General features: G+C 39.2%; 1 protein-coding gene across 4 annotated transcripts in view; it reads left to right on the top strand.

Moving 5' to 3' along the window:
- STAG1 (STAG1 cohesin complex component) overlaps positions 1 to 16271 on the top strand; it is a 190416-nt gene that overhangs the window by 89865 nt on the left and 84280 nt on the right. For all 4 annotated transcript variants that reach the window (XM_081328647.1, XM_081328649.1, XM_081328648.1 and 1 more), the window contains 2 exons: positions 1637 to 1801; positions 9635 to 9731. In XM_081328647.1, coding sequence (XP_081184773.1) covers positions 1637 to 1801; positions 9635 to 9731 — 262 coding nt within the window. The remainder of the gene's footprint in view (positions 1 to 1636; positions 1802 to 9634; positions 9732 to 16271) is intronic.

Below are 16271 nucleotides of genomic sequence, written 5' to 3'. Positions count from 1 at the left end.
AGCCTAACAGCCCATGGATAAAAGCTGTTCTTCAGCCTGTTGGTGCGGCTGGCTATACTCCTATATCTCCTACCTGATGGTAGGAGAGTAAAGAGATACCGTCCAGGGTGTGAGTCATCCCTGAGAATTTTCCTCACTCTTCCAAGGCAACGAGCTCTGGCGATGTCATCCAGTGGTGTCAGGGGACAGCCCACAATGTCTTCTGCTGTACTCACCACCCTCTGTAATACTTTCCTATCCGCGGCTGTCAGACCAGCATACCAAACCACAATACCATACGAGAGGACGCGCTCTATAGTAGACCGGTAAAAGAGGGTCATAAGCCATTGTTCTACCCTGTTCTTGCGCAAAACCCTGAGAATGTGAAGCCTCTGTTGGGCCTTTCTGGCCACCTGGGTTGTATTAACTTTCCAGGTCAGATCTTCGCAGAGGTAGACTCCCAGAAATTTAAAGGAGGAAACTCTCCACACAGTCCTCCCCGATGTAAAGTGGGGCAGGTTCCTCCTTTTTCCTCCAGAAGTCTAGCACCATCTCTTTCGTCTTGCCGATGTTCAGGTGCAAGTTGTTGTTACAACACCATATGGATAGTTTTTGTACCTCCGCCCTGTATGCTCAGATCCAGATACAAGAATGCTCTCTCAGTATTTATAAGATTTTGCCTGAGGAGCAATTCTTAAAAACAAGTAGATTTAAGAAAATGGCTCCCATAAAGGATTACAATGAAAGGTGTGTTTATTACATAAACCATCACTTAACTATTCACAGTTACAGTATCACATCCATGTATATCTAAGCATGTTTGGGTTATTTGTAAGCAAGGTGAATCATATACTAACATTGTTTCATCCCTGTCACTTTATCTGGAAATTTCCCACTTGGCATCAGAATATTACACATCTCTACTTAACCTGCCAAATTGGACTGATCTTAAGCTAAATCAACAGTTTTGGTTTTGAGAACAAGGGAGACGTTGATAGATAAAATTATTTCATTTTTTTCCAGAATCCCACATGCAGTTTTACCTTTATAGTTGCCTACTTGCTATCCATTTGTTAGTGTGATTTGTTGTGCTGGATGTGACTTAGCAGCTGATTTATAGAGCTTAGAACTAATTTTACCTTCTTGCTCACTTGGACTAGGCATGCCTATGAGATTTTCTTCCTCAAAGAATGTTGGAGTTGCACTATCTCTGTGTTTGTGTGTGTGTGTGTGTGTGTGTGTGTGTGTGTGTGTGTGTGAACATTAGAGCGGTTTAACTAAACATTAAGTAAATCTTGTAAACTATTATTTGCCCCTCCCCCCCTACAAAAATGTTATACCTCTATATTACTAGTTCAGTGCCTCTGTTCAATTTTGGATTGCACCATTTTGTTCAATGCTTTTTTCTTTTTTAAAAACTATTATATTTTAGGAAATAAAGTATACTGAACATTTATTCAAGTTTTATCTAAATTTCTGCACTTTAGATAAAACTAGTGTTACTGTTTAAAAATTGTATTGAAATCTGTTGACTTACATGTTGAGATTTGAAACAGAACTTTTTACTGTTCTTTAAAACTAGCATTTATAAAAACATAATATATTAAATATGATGTAAGGGTATCAAGGCTGTCTGTCCTCATCTTCTGTCTCCCAGTCTGCCAATAAGAAGCCTCGAAAGACTCCAGGAGAGAAGTTTCGCTCTGAAACTGGAATTAGAGGAACAGGTCGAGGAAGAGCTAATGGCCATCCTCAGCAGAATGGAGAAGGGGATCCTATTACTTTGTTTGATGTTGTGAAGATGGGCAAAAGTGCTATGCAGGTAAAGTCATTGCTGCCTGTGGAAACTTGTGTTAAATGTATTTAATAACCTACAAGTTTAATGCTAAGTTGTATGCAAAAGAAATTTAACAAATGAACAAGCTATAAATGTCAGATGAAAATTTCAATGGTATGATAAAACTCACCATCTGCATGCCTGTGTGCCTGCATACACATACGCATATGAGTGTTATCTTGGACAAAGTGATCTGCTGGGAGACTAAAGGTTCAAAATGGCTTTCATTCTTTTGAATTTTTTTTCTTGTCATCTTGATTGGTAATTTCATTGAATATGTTTTGTTCCTACAGTTGCAAGAAAAAGTATGTGAACCCTTTGGGATTACGTGGAGTTTTGCATGAATTGGCCATAAAATGCGCTCTAAATGTCATGTAAGTCACAACAATAGAAAAACACAGTCTGCTTAAAATAATACTACACAAACATTAGCTGTTGTCATGTTTTAATTGAACATAAGATGGAAACATTCACAGTGCAGGGTGGAAAAAGTATGTGAACCCCTATCCTAATGACTTCTCCAAGAGCTAATTGGAGCCAGGAGTGAGCCAACCTTGACTCCAACCAGTGTGATGATATTGGATGTGTTGCTGACAGCTGTCCTGCCCTTTAAAAACACACACCTGTTTTGGGTTTACTGGTCTCAAGAAGCACTGTCTGATGTGAACCATGCCTCGCAGAGCTCTGAATTGTTGACTTGCATGAAGCTGGAAAGGGTTACAAAAGTATCTCCAAAAGCCTTGATGTTCATGTGTCCACAGTAAGACAGACTGTCTACAAATGGAGAAAGTTTAGCACTGTTGCTACTCTCCCTAGGCGTGGTCGTCCTGTAAAAATGACTGCAAGAGCACAGCGCATAATGCTTAATGAGGTAAAGAAGAATCCTAGAGTGTCAGCTAAAGACCTACAGAAATCTCTGGCACATGCTAACATTTTTGTTGACACATCTACAATAAGGAAAACATTAAACAAGAATGGAGTATATGGGAGGACACCACGGAGGAAGTCATTGCTGTCCAAAAAAAATATTGCAGCACACTTGAAGTTTGCAAAAGAGCACCTGGATGTTCCACAGCACTACTGGCAAAATATACTGTGGACAGATGAAACCAAAATTGAGTTGTTTGGGAAAAACACACAACACTACTGTATGTGTGGAGAAAAAAAGGCACAGCACACCAACATCAAAACCTCATCCCCACTGTAAAACATGGCGGAGGGAGCATCATGGTTTGGGGCTGCTTTGCTGCCTCAGGGCCTGGACGGATTGTTGTCATTGATGGGAAAATGAATTCCAGAGTTTATCAGGACATTTTGCAGGAAAACGTACGACCATCTGTCCGCCAACTGAAGCTCCGCAGAGGATGGGTGATGCAACAGGACAATGACCCAAAACATACAAGTAATTCAACAAAACAATGGCTTCAACAGAACAGAATACGCCTTCTGGAGTGGCCCAGTCAGAGTCCTGACCTCAACCCGATTGAAATGTTGTGGCATGACCTTAAGAGAGCGATTCACACCAGACATCCCAAGAATATTGCTACACTGAAACAGTTTTGTGAAGAGGAGTGGTCCAAAATTACTCCAGATCGTTGTGCAGGTCTGATCTGCAACTACAGGAAACGTTTGGTTGAGGTTATTGCTGCCAAAGGAGGGTCAACCAGTTATTAAGTCCAAAGGTTCACATACTTTTTCCACCCCGCACTGTGAATGTTTCCATCTTATGTTCAATTAAAACATGACAACAGCTAATGTTTGTGTAGTATTATTTTAAGCAGACTGTGTTTTTCTATTGTTGTGACTTACATGACGTTTAGAGCGCATTTTATGGCCAATTCATGCAAAACTCCACATAATTCCAAAGGGTTCACATACTTTTTCTTTGCAACTGTACATGGAAAAATTGGCTGGATAGTTGACAGAAATGTTTCTTACTATTATTTTCTGTTTTAGCAGAATGAAACCAGCACTCCTGTTTTACCAAAAGTTTGAGTGATGAAATGAGTGAGATGATGAATGAAACAAATTTGACAGCATAGGTCTGACTGAATATAGTCAGTCAAGTGAGCCTATTTGCAATCCTCTGGAGTGCTAATGGTGGCCAAGAGGTTATTGTTCTTTATCACTATGGACCATTCAATAGCCACCTACGACTGATTTGTAGGTTTTATCTATTCCTTAATTAATTCACCTGCATACCATAATTAATTCACTTTCTGTAAAATTACTTTTAACTGAAAGCATGATATAAAAAAAAGTTGCAGTTACCTATGGCAAAGGAAGGCCTATATGGGATTAAATGAGCCATTTAGTAAAACAAATCCACTACCACAAAATGGATGTAAATCTCTGAAAATGGGAAACGGGTGATAAAATCTAGTGAAATAGAATCTCATAGTACAATTGGAGAAGCAAGCCACCAGTTTTCTCTGAACAATCTTGACCTGACAACATATATGACAACATGAAGCATCTTTCATTACATAGATACAATACCTTTCCCCTTAAAGGAAGGTGAACAGAAAAATGTTTATTATGGAACAACCACCCATCATTTATACAGAAAGATGAAGACTCAGTGATCTCACTGAAGTTCATCTATCTGAGTCTTGACATTTGCATCCTGGTCTTTGCACTCTAATTGAATATAACAGATCTACAACCTGTCTCCCTGCCTTTAAGTCTTTTGGAGAAGATAACTCTGGGGAGTGCACAGTTGCTTGGCTGCAGGATTATATAGGGAGGGATAAGTATGGAAATTGATAGTTATAGTGCATCTGCTAATTTATTTGGTGAGGCAGGCATATAAATGATATAAAAACTGAAATGGAAAACCAATTGTGCCCACCTGATCTAATGAGGTATTTTGCAAAAATTAGTTTTTTTTGCAGAATTTCCAAATTCTTGTGATCTGTGCTGCCACTGGTAGAACACATTTTTTATTGCAAGCAACTCTTTATTATCTTCATTCTGTTCAGCTGGGAGAAGCAATTAGGAATACAATACACACAGCAGGAAATCTCTCTTGCTGCAAGGAGAACAGTTCCTAATGCAAAATCTGAGGCATCTGTTTGCATCATAAAAGGATAGCAGTGGTCCTATGTTTAAGAAACAACAGTGAATAGAAAAGGACTTTCACTTCCTGAAACAATGCTGGCTCTTCATTAGACTATTTGAACATGTGTTCTTTCTTCAAGACAAAAATCCTTGTGCCCTGTATAAGGGCACTTCAATAGAGATGAAAATTAGGGATGAGCTTTTTATAAGAATTTGTGAAGCTCAGAAATGCTAGACATCCTTGGTTTATAGGTGCTTTCTATGACATCCATTTGTATTCTTTCTGTAGAAATCCAATAAGAGACAAAATAAACTCATTTTTCCAACTTAGCAAAAATTCTATGTTTATAGAGTCACTGTAACACATATTTGACAGGTCTTGTGCTGACATGGACCTTCTGAAAAAGATCAATATGTACACAGATATTTACACATATCAGAAAATATTTCATACTTGAATCTGAAAAGGATCTTCCCACAATTAAGCAAAAAGGTATTACTTTGTATTAAAAATTGCCAAATCTTGTATCAAATGAAGTTAAATATGCATGGCCATCTTTCATTCTGATTTAATTGTAAGCAACTCCAATTTTGAAAATGAGTGCCTCCTGAAGCCAGCCAGTAGATCTGAAAATAAAGGCATTGGGGAATGATCTTTAATGGTTACATTATAGGAACCTATAGCCATACACATTCCTTTAAGAATTATCCCTTGGTGATGAACATTATAGGTGTAAAGGCTGGGGATTTAGAAGGGCAAATAAATCCGTTCCTCAAAATTATCATCATAAATTCCTACAAAGTATTGAATTTTCAAGTGGACATGGATTTTGTCTCTTACTGGAGTCTGGACTCCTGGCTTCAAGTTGATTGTACAGTTATAGCCAATGAGGCTATGTGGTTGCTTCTCCTCCCCCAAAATATCAATAAAATTGGCATATTTTCTGTGAGCAAGGAGATTTAGTGAGTTGATCAGGAAATGATGAACAGTGGGAGTATAAATACTTGAAAATCCAATATGTATTAAGGAATTCTATGGTTAAACATGTTTAAAGTTGGAAAAATCTTGATTTATTGTTAAAGTTGCTGACAATTTCCTATTGGTATTTTGGTTAAATTGTCAAATACAGCTTTTTAAAAAAAATACATGAAAATTGTCCAATAATAAATGATTACCTTCAGTTTTTGCAGTGCCCATTTGTCTACTCCCTTTTTTTCAGTGGATTCAAAACAAAAGTTGCCTTACTATTCTCTATAACACACATGCTAGTCAGTCCATTTGTGAAAGTCAGAAATTGATCCTGGACTTCTCTGAATTTCTTGTTCTTGAATATTTGAAGGGTGGCTACTGTACCATTCCTGACTGAAACAGGCGTTGGACTAAATGTTGTGTTAGTTGTAACACAGCATTGGATGGATTTCTTATTTGAGAGTTGTAAATCCATTTGCTGTTGATGTTGTAATAATACTTCAGTAAAGTGAGTGCTCCATAGAGCAGATGCCATTTTCACAATTAAAGGCAAGGTATGATGCCTCACCAAATAGAAATAGTAGAGTGTTTACTTCTTTGAGTTCGACCAGGTCAGCGCACCGTAGAAAATACAATACTAGAATGCTATTTTATAAGTAGTCTGATGTAGGACTGCTCATTCAGTAACTTACTTATTTATTTTAAACATGTGTATAGTCCATCTTCTCATGAACTGTGGGCAGCCCCCAATCAAAAGTTAAAATGACATATCAAAACTATAAAACACATGAAAACATGAATTTTTGAAATACATATGATACTGAACAAATGGTGGTCCTTTGAATGTTAGTCGTCCCAGTATCCTTGCAGTCGTGATTGTAAGCTGGTTTCTTGACAACTGATTTGCATTTAAAGTTGGTTCCAGTGCCCATCACATGAACACCATTTGTGAACTTCCCTGCCGGTTTCCCCAGATACTCAGTGGGGGAAATGGCAAGGAAGCTTACAAATCTCTGGTGTAAGTTTCCTCTACCTGTGCACCCTGCCCAGCCCCTGTGCACACTAGCCACTTGTGCACCACCACTACCCTCCCTAAGCCTTTCCTTGTGTCCTCCCCCAGTGATGTAGCCCTGTATACCCACTCTTAGTTTTGGCGCATCACCTCACTGATCCTTGTCATGCCTCATGCCTCTTCCCTGAGCTTCACCATTCCTCCCCTGCCACCAGTGCACCTTCCATAAGCTTTGCCATGCCTCCCTCACACACACACACACACACACACACACACACCTCTGCACACTCTCTGAGCCTTACCACACTTCTCTCACACTCTTGGGCACTCCCACGTACTCTCCCTATACCTTGGCACATGTCCTCACATACCTTCCCCTCCCCTTTTTGAGCCCCACCATGCCTCCCTCATAGCCTCACACACATCTACATATTATCCTTTGATCCTCACCTTGCCTCTCCAGCACTGGTCTATCTGGAAGGACTGACACCTAGCCACAAGATATTGCCAACTATCTGAAGCCTTTGATTAATTCAAGGGAGAATCTAGTATAGGTAGTTGTTGACCTTTGACCACAACTGGTACTCACTTCTAAATGATGCAGTGGTAAAGCAAAATGTCTTGTCACTGTGTCGCTTAGTGACCTCCATTCTTGCACTCTCAGCTACCATTGTTAACAGATTTGTGTGTTGTTAAGCAGAGGGATCCCCAGGTAAGGAGCCTGAAGTGCTGGAAGAAGATGAAAGAAGCCACGGGAGGCCGTTGCAAGCTGCGTGAAGATTAGCACAATCCCACAGCTTCCCATGGAAGCCTCAGCTGCACCCAGTTGCTTAGTTTTTCTTCTCTTGCTCAAGAGGCACACCTGGCTGTATACAAGGCAGCTGCTAGCTACACCAGACCACCTTACGCCATTCTCTAAGCTGCGTACCCCATTCCTTGTCCAAATTACATGTCCCATTCTCAAGTTCCTACCAAAAACTTCTCGTTTTTCTAAGGTCTTGAGAGAACAGGTGCACTAACTGAGAAGTAATGGGGCATGCATAGATTGGAGGATTGAAGGGGAGATAGGAGGGTGAGGAGAGTTTCAGTGCCCCTGTAGTCATTAGTGTGGATGGTCTGCCAAGGGCCTGAATTTTGATCATGTGAGTGTGGGGGTGCTGCAGTGGCTTAAGGTATGGGTCAGAAGTCCATTTTTAGGCACTGTCTTAAATATGAATTGTTGCTGAATGAATGGTTGTAAGTCGAGACTGCCTGAATTGCAAGGCACATAAAATCTAATATAGCTTAGGTACAGATAGTCCTTGACTTACAACCACAGTTGAACCCCAAATTATGATTGTAACTCGAGTTATTGTGTGACCTGACTTGACATTACAGCTGCATCCTGGCTTTCCCAGGTGTGGTTGTTAAGTGACTGCACAGGTCATTAAATCAGAATACAAAGTGCTTGGGGGGAGAACCCTGGGGAGCCTCCCACCCAGCTGGGTCTGAAGAGGCAGGCAAACAGCAAAAGGTTTTGCAAAGCAGAAAACAGCCCAGCAGGGGGAAGACCCCAGCTAGATTAGAACCAAGGGCTTCAAGGCAGTACTGAAGAGGCTCCAAGGCTGCCAAACAAGCCATGAGAAGCCTTGATTGCTTAAGTATATTTAACTTGTTACATTTACTATACACACCTGGAAAGAGGGTGACAAAATCTGTAAGTGACTTATCTTGATGAGTGACTGGCAGGCTGAAAAATAGAGAAAAAGAATATCCTAGGGATTTAATTTAAAGAGGAGGAGGAGGAGGATGAAGGAAGCAAAGAAAAATCGTTCAGGGGATTGTTTGTGTGGAGCGCTGAAACAAAATACTTGGTAAAGACAGTGAGAGCCCAACTTTTTGCTGCCTATCTGAGTCCCTTTAGGACTCAGCTTCTGCCATGTCTACACATGCTGAGCCCTCATTGCCTTTGCAAAGTTTTCTTCCTTTTGGTTTCCTTCATTTCCAAAGCCTAGCAAGAACTACCGGTAGGAGAGGCCTGCACTCTCTCGACTGCCAACTGGCTTCATTCTTTTGCAAACACCATCAATGGATGGATCACTAAGCTTCCTCCCTCGTCAGTACTAGTGTCTCCCCATCTTCAGGTTGCAAGGAGCTAAAATGTAGGTCGGCTGCCAGCTCCAGCTTTTCCCTTTTGCTCCTTTGCCATTTGTCTGACTCCTTTTAGGACCCAGCTTCTCTTGCAACACATGAGTAAAGTTTTAGGTTTGTTTGCCACCCAGCAAGGCAAGGCCCCAAAAGGCACAAATAGGCAAGGAAGATACCCAGATGGGAGAGTATGCGGCAGTCATAAGTGTGGGCAGGTTTCCAAGCATTCAAATTTTGATCTTATGTCTGCAGGGGTGCTGCAACAGCTGTAACTTGAGGCATAGGTCATAAGTCCCTTTGTTTAGTGCTATAATTTCAAACGATCACTGAACAAATGATTGTAAATCAAGGACTATCTGTGCACTGATTTTTAAAAGAACCGTTCACCTCAGTTAATTTCATCTTTCTGAAACACATTGCCACAGAAGGTGTTGAAGGTATTATTTTATGGCATTTATTTTCCTATTCAGGCAGGATTTTTCAGAAATTGTGGTAATAGACTCCTATTTTACTCTTGGCTGTTAGTCTATGATATATTAATTTCATAAATCACAGGATGTGATGAAAACTGAGTGTTATTTATATGTAGTATGATGAAGCATTGAATTCTGTCTTGAATATTTGACTGTTCTTTCTCTTTTATTGACAGTCCGTGGTAGATGACTGGATTGAATTGTATAAGCAAGACAGGGATATAGCACTACTGGATTTAATCAACTTCTTCATCCATTGTTCAGGATGCCGAGGTAAAAGGCATAAAAGTATTGTAAAACTACTCTGGTTCTGTGTATTCCTTACATGTACAGTTTGAAATAAAAACTTGTTTACAATTAAAAAATGACTGCTGCAAGAGTCTAAAAGATAAATGTGCAATAAAAAAATGAAATGACAGTATTTGAAGGACATTAGGGACGAGAAACAGTTCTGTGATTTCATCCACATTTCCTAAAATGCAAAGACATTTTTTTAAAGTAGCATACTGTTACTGTTGCAGGAATTATGGCCTAGTAATTTCTAATATAACATCCGGCACATCCTTTCACATTCTATTCTGGAACCATATTATTTATCCTGATATGAAGGATACATTTGTTAGAACGAAAATTAGGATACTTTTTAAATGTAAGAAAAGATCATTGTGCTACTGTAGCTTTGAAATGCAGATAATCTTTGTTAAAATATGTTGTAGTGTTTGACTCTAAATAAGGGGTGTCAAACTGCCGGCCCACGGGCTGGATGCATCATAGCGAAACTGTGCCCATCCCATTGCCGGCAATGGTAAAAAAAAAGTCACGCTGCATCACAACATGTCACGTGACGTTGCGAGTTTGACACCCCTGCTCTAAATAATGAACCAGGATTAATCCAAATATTAATTGATATGCTGTATTTCAAATTATAATTAGTAAAAGTTTTTCTGTTAATTCTGGAGATAGGGTTTTCTAAAAAAAATAGTTATAAACATGGCAAGATCAAAATAAGACCAAATATAGAAAATCTGTAATTTATTTTTTACAAATTTTCCCGTAAATTCATCTTAACCTCTTTACAGTGTCCTTGGCATTTCTGCTTTGTCATTTAAACTTGATCCTTAGTCTTTTCTGTTAGAAACAAATCAATGTATTTTTAGTTTCATGGTCTTTTTCTTCACTTTCCCTTATTTCTGGTTTGTCTTGCTTCCTGTCTAATAACTGTCATAATATTACTTAATACAATATACAAAAAAAGTTGTTTCACTGAAGTAAATTAGTGTCACATGTAGTTCTGCAAACTTACTTAGAAATTAATATTGTCTCTGGAAATGAGAAGTTGCAAAGAATACAGCTTTTTGTCACAATTATGTAGATATACATCTAAGCCTATGTTCCAAGGAAGTTTGTTTAGAGTAACCTTTTATCCCAAATGCGAAGCTAAATGCAAAGAAAATAATTTTGAAAAAGTTTCATCCATCAGTTCCAATGTAATATACAGGAGACTATTGAAACTAAAATCTAATTTTTGAATATATAAAAGAAAAAAACCTAGTCATATAATCTTATACTCAGTAACTCTTACCTGTACAAGAGAATTTTGGGAATCCTCCTCTTTGGCTTAGTTAGTAGTTTTGGTATGGTTCTTAAAGAAATCAGGAACAAGACAATAAACAACTCCTCCTTTTTGCCACTTGTGTATGCATTGCATTCAGTAAGTTAGTGGTATCTGTGATTTCAGTTGTAATATACTACCTTAAAATGAACTATTATTTACTTATTTACCCTACTTGTGTATTGACTAAGAGAAAAAGTTAGTTACTTATTTATAGGACTTACATGGCTGCCTATCTAATGCTTCTAGGCAGCTCACAATATATAAAAACAGAAGTACCCTCCATCAGCTAGGGGTCCCTCAGATACACATTACTGTAAAATGTGAAACTGTATTAATGTGATAGAAAAGCAGTATATGAGCTATGGCAGAATAACTTACGTATTTGTGTAAAATACATAAGAGTTCATAGTTTACTTTTTTAAATTATGCAGAACTGAATTCTACTACTTTAGTGAGAATATATCTAAACTGCGAAAATTGTGAGAATCTATTAGTGATTACAAAGTATAAAACTGAATCAAGCAGCCTCTTGCAAAATTATACATCTAGGAGAGGAAAGGCTGTGCTGTACTGAACTACTAAAAAAAATCACTGAAATTATATAGCTTCAAATTAAATCACACAATTGTATGCAAAAGTTTGCCATCCTTAATCAAATTATGTTTTACATTGAATGTATATACAAACAGTAAGTGATACAACCTCTTCATGGTATAAGATCAAACACAATATTTGTACAAATTTAAATGCATCCTTAGTATTTATGTGCAGTTCACAAATTTAATATAAGACATAAATAAAAATGGCACATACTTTTGAACCTTCTTTCAGACAATATTTTGCAACATCTCCTTTGGCAGAAATAATACATTCCAAATATTGCTTGTGGCAATTAAGTGCCTCTGTAATCTTTTTTCTAAAAAGTTTTCCTCCATTTTTGATTGTAGAACTTTTCTAGCCCTGAAATATTCTTGGGACATCTGGCATGCAGTGAATCTTTCCTCCAAATTGACCATGATGTTATTAAATAAGATATTAAAGAAAGGTTTTTAGAACTCTCAAACTTGAATATTTATTGGAGAGATATTAAATACGCAATATGTGCAAATAAACCTAAAATAAAGCAAGATTTAAAAGATTGTTAATGGCTCTGTAGTTAAGATGCTGGGTTTGTCAGCTGGAAAGCCGACAGCCCGGGTTTCAGACCTGAATGCTGCACGACAAGGTGAACTCCTGTTACTTTCCCCAGCTCCTGCCATGTTAGAAAGCATGCAGTTCGAAAGCATGCAAATGTACGTAGATAAATAGGTACCATTTCGGCAGGAAGGTAACTGCATTCTGTATTTTAAGACTGGCCACATGATGACAGAAGTGTCTCTCAGACAGTTCAGCCGAGACTTGGAGATGAGCAGCGCTTCCTAGAGTCAGTCACAACTGGAAATGGGAAACCTTTAAACCTTTATAAGCAATACTTGGAAACTCTTATTTCTGCCAAAGAAATGTTAGATTGACAAAAAGTGTATTTAAGTTTTTGTACCTACCATTTTGCTATTTCCCTTTTTGAATCTCCAGAAAACTATGTAACATACATTCCAGTTTGCAGAAAGGTGTCATGCTTAATTTTTACCATGTAGAGATTTTACCTGTAATAATTGAATAAGAATCATGATGCAAATAGAATATTTTTTAAAAATCACATAAAATATTAGTTAAAAAGCTTCCTTTCCTCTCTTATGGGACTTTTGCCTCCAGTTGCTGATACTGAATGTCAGGTCGGACTGTAATTTGGCTCTCCTCATATGTGATTTGATTGTGGATGAGGGCTGACCTAGCATGTGTTACCAAGACCTGGCTGGATTCTGAAAGAGGGGTTTCCCTTTCCAAAATATGCCCAGCTGACTTTCAAGTGTGTCATCAACCAGATTCTAGGGCAGCAGGAGTCAGGGTATGTTGATTATTATTAAGGAAATTCTTAAGGCATTCCAGTGCCCTGCTCTGCAGAACCCCAGTTGTGAGGTCCTGTTTCTTCAGTTTTGCTGTAGGGATCAGTGGAGATTGTTGCTTTTGTATCAACATCCATGTTGCACAGTAATCTCCCTGCCTCAGCTCCTTGATGCCATTTCTGGATTGGCAGTGGAGTTCCCCAGGCTTACAGTTCTGGAGAACTGCCTTGCTTCTGAGTGGGGTCTGAGGTGGCTTGGGAGTTTATGGTCTCTTAGGTCATTCAGGCTCAATTCAAGATAGTATTCACTCTCCAGATTTGATGTTCCTTTCATACTGTTGGCAATGTGATGTGAAACTTTTGGTGTTCCTTTTGTCATGGTCAATTCTCTCCTTGATTTCCATGGGTTTCTCTTGTGCCACCTCGTATTGCACAGAGGTTGGCTCATTAGTTTACAGGTAGTCCTCAACGTACGACCACAATTCAGCCCAAAATTTATGCTGCTAACTGAAAAAATTGTTAAATGAGTTTTGCCCCATTTTATGACTTTTCTTGCCACATTTGTTAAGTGAATCACTGTAGTTGTTGAATTAGTAACATGGTTGTTAAGTGAATCTGGTTTCCCCAGTGACTTTGCTTGTCAGAAGGTTGTAAAAGGGCACAGGTCTGCAACCTGCGGCTCCCGGTCCTCTGCCATGTGCAGTCCAAAAAAAAAAAAGTGGGACTAAAAAAGTTCAACCAATCAATTCAAATATGCAGGATACGTGCATATCTCGCCTTGGCTCTACTCTTCAGTCAAACCCTGTTCTGCGCATGTGCGCATGTACGTGCATGCACACATATTTTTTGTGGCTCCCAGTTTTTCCTTTTGTGAGGGAACCGGTTCCGAGTGGCTTTTTCACTGTTTCAGGTTGCTGACCCCTGTAAAAGGGGATCAGATGACTCCAGGACACTGCAACCGTCATAAATGTGAGTCACTTGCCAAGCATCTGAATTTTGATTACGAGACAGTGGGGATGCTGCAAGGGTCGTGTGAAAATTTGTCATGTCACTTTTTTCAGTACTGTTGTAACTTCAAATGGTCACTAAGTGAACTCTTCTAACTCGAGGACTATCTGTAATCTACCTCCAGCACCTGATAGAACCAGAGCCATTTCAGAAGGCGTTAGGGGTTATCCATTTTGTATGGCCCATCTGAGACCTTGGTTGCTGCTTGGAATAATGGGGTAGCAGAGACCTTAGATTGGCTATCTTGTCATCCCCTGTGGCTTACAGAGGAGGGAGATGAAATGGGAGAAGAGACCTCTTGAGCGCCATTGGTGCTCAACGAACTCAACCAAGTGCAAGTTAGAGCTGCTATTAAAGCCTAACTTGTGGCAGCGAGGGCAATGAAACACCAGTATTTCATCCTTAATATATTCACAGTCCTGTACTGAGTGACATAGGCCCTCTGGGTAACATGTCAAGCTAAGAACCTGGCTACCTTTAAGACTGCTGCATGCCTTTAGCTTCCCTACAGAGCTGGGAGGGAGGATGGAGAAACAGTGGAATCCACAGGTGGCTTATCATCGTGAGAGAGCAGAGAAGTGAAAGTTCTGTTTTGGCGAACAGAGAATGCTTCTCATAACAAACAGTTGTGTTTTGATTGGACATTCGGACCTGTCTGGTCAGACAGGAGAGGAGGAGAATGTTTCATTTAATTAACCGCTTCCTACCTTTTCGTTAGAGCTAGCTTTTGCTTTCTAACTTGCCGCTATGATTCAACCCATTAAAGATAACATTAGAGGACTTTTAGACTCCCGTTGTGTTTCTTGGTGGGGATTTCAGGCAGAGGTTGACATTGGGGCATGTAGATCCTCTTACAGGGACATGCAGAAGAATTTGCATAACATTTGTTCCCAGTTGGACATTGGCTTTGTTGCAGATATGATGCTTAGGGAAGATTCTTGCCCGATTATCTGGTTTGAACCTGTTGGACCTGAAGAAATGGACAGGATTCCTAGGGCTGACTGCAGCCACCTGATCTTTAGATCCATGCCCCTCCTGGCTAGTTAAAGTGGCCTGAGGAGTGTTGTGTGAGTGGATTCTGGTAGTGGTTAATTCTTCTTTGAGTGATGGGGCTATTCCTTTGCCTTTTAAAGAGATTGTAGCTTGCCCCCTTCTTAAAAAGCTTTCGCTAGACCCCACTATACTGAACAAGGCTAAACCTGTCCTTTGGGTGACTTTTAATACTATTGACCATGCTATCCTTTTGGATCATCTCAGATAATTGGAGGTGGGTGGCACAGTGTTCAGCTGGTTCACCTCCTTCCCTCAGGGGTGATCGAGTCAGAGATGATTGGGTAGGAGAGGTCCCGCCTTCAGCCTCTACTACTAGGTAGGGTGTAAAGAGTTGGTGCTTTCTCCTTTCCTTTGTATCAGCCTATTGGGTAAACTCTTTTGTTACCTTTGGGTGAAGTACGCTGATGATATCCAGTTGTATATATCTACCCTTGGCAAATTAAGCAATGCAATGGCCATCTTATCCTGGTACCTGTAGGCTGTGTCATCTGATATTTTAGATGTCTGTTACTCTCCTACCACTGTGTCATCTGCAAATTATATAATCCTATTTTCTTGCCCCTCATCGAGATCATGTAAAAATATGTTTAACAACATACAGCCTAAAATGGAACCGTGCAATATTCTGTTTCCTGTTGGTGGACAGTAATTTGGTGGTGTAATTGTTTGGCCAACTCTGTCCATCTAATGGTAATATGATCTAGCCTACTAAAATCTCATGAAAACTGTCTTAACACTTTTACTGAAATCAGGATATGTTACGTCTATTACAATTCCATGGTCAATTAAACTGGTCATTCTGTAAAAACAATCAGGTTGATCTAGCATGACTGTTTTTTTCATCAATTAGAAATTTTGTTCACAAAAGTATTTTTTTATAATTTCTTACAGAATTTTGACACTTATGTGAGATTTAAAAGCCCAAAATCTTATACTCACAACTCGAAGACAAGTCTGGTTAACAAAGGCAAAGATTTATTGAAAAGAAAATTAAAAATAATAAAGAAAATAAAGAAGAAAGAAAGCGTTTGCAAACGTGGCCTCTTAGACCCTTCCCAAGTTGGATTGGGTTCAAAGAGCGCACTGAGCAAGTTTCAAACTAGGCATTTATACTTTCTTTTCTCGATACATGCCCTCCTAAGAAACTTAAGTTAGTCTTTGAAGTCATTTACATTTCTAAAAGATCTTCTTTGAA

This window comes from Vipera berus (assembly GCF_964194415.1).
Source record: "Vipera berus genome assembly, chromosome: 5".
NCBI lineage: Eukaryota > Metazoa > Chordata > Lepidosauria > Squamata > Viperidae > Vipera > Vipera berus.
The sequence above is the reverse complement of the archived record's forward strand: the minus strand, read 5'-3'. Positions and strand labels throughout refer to the sequence as shown.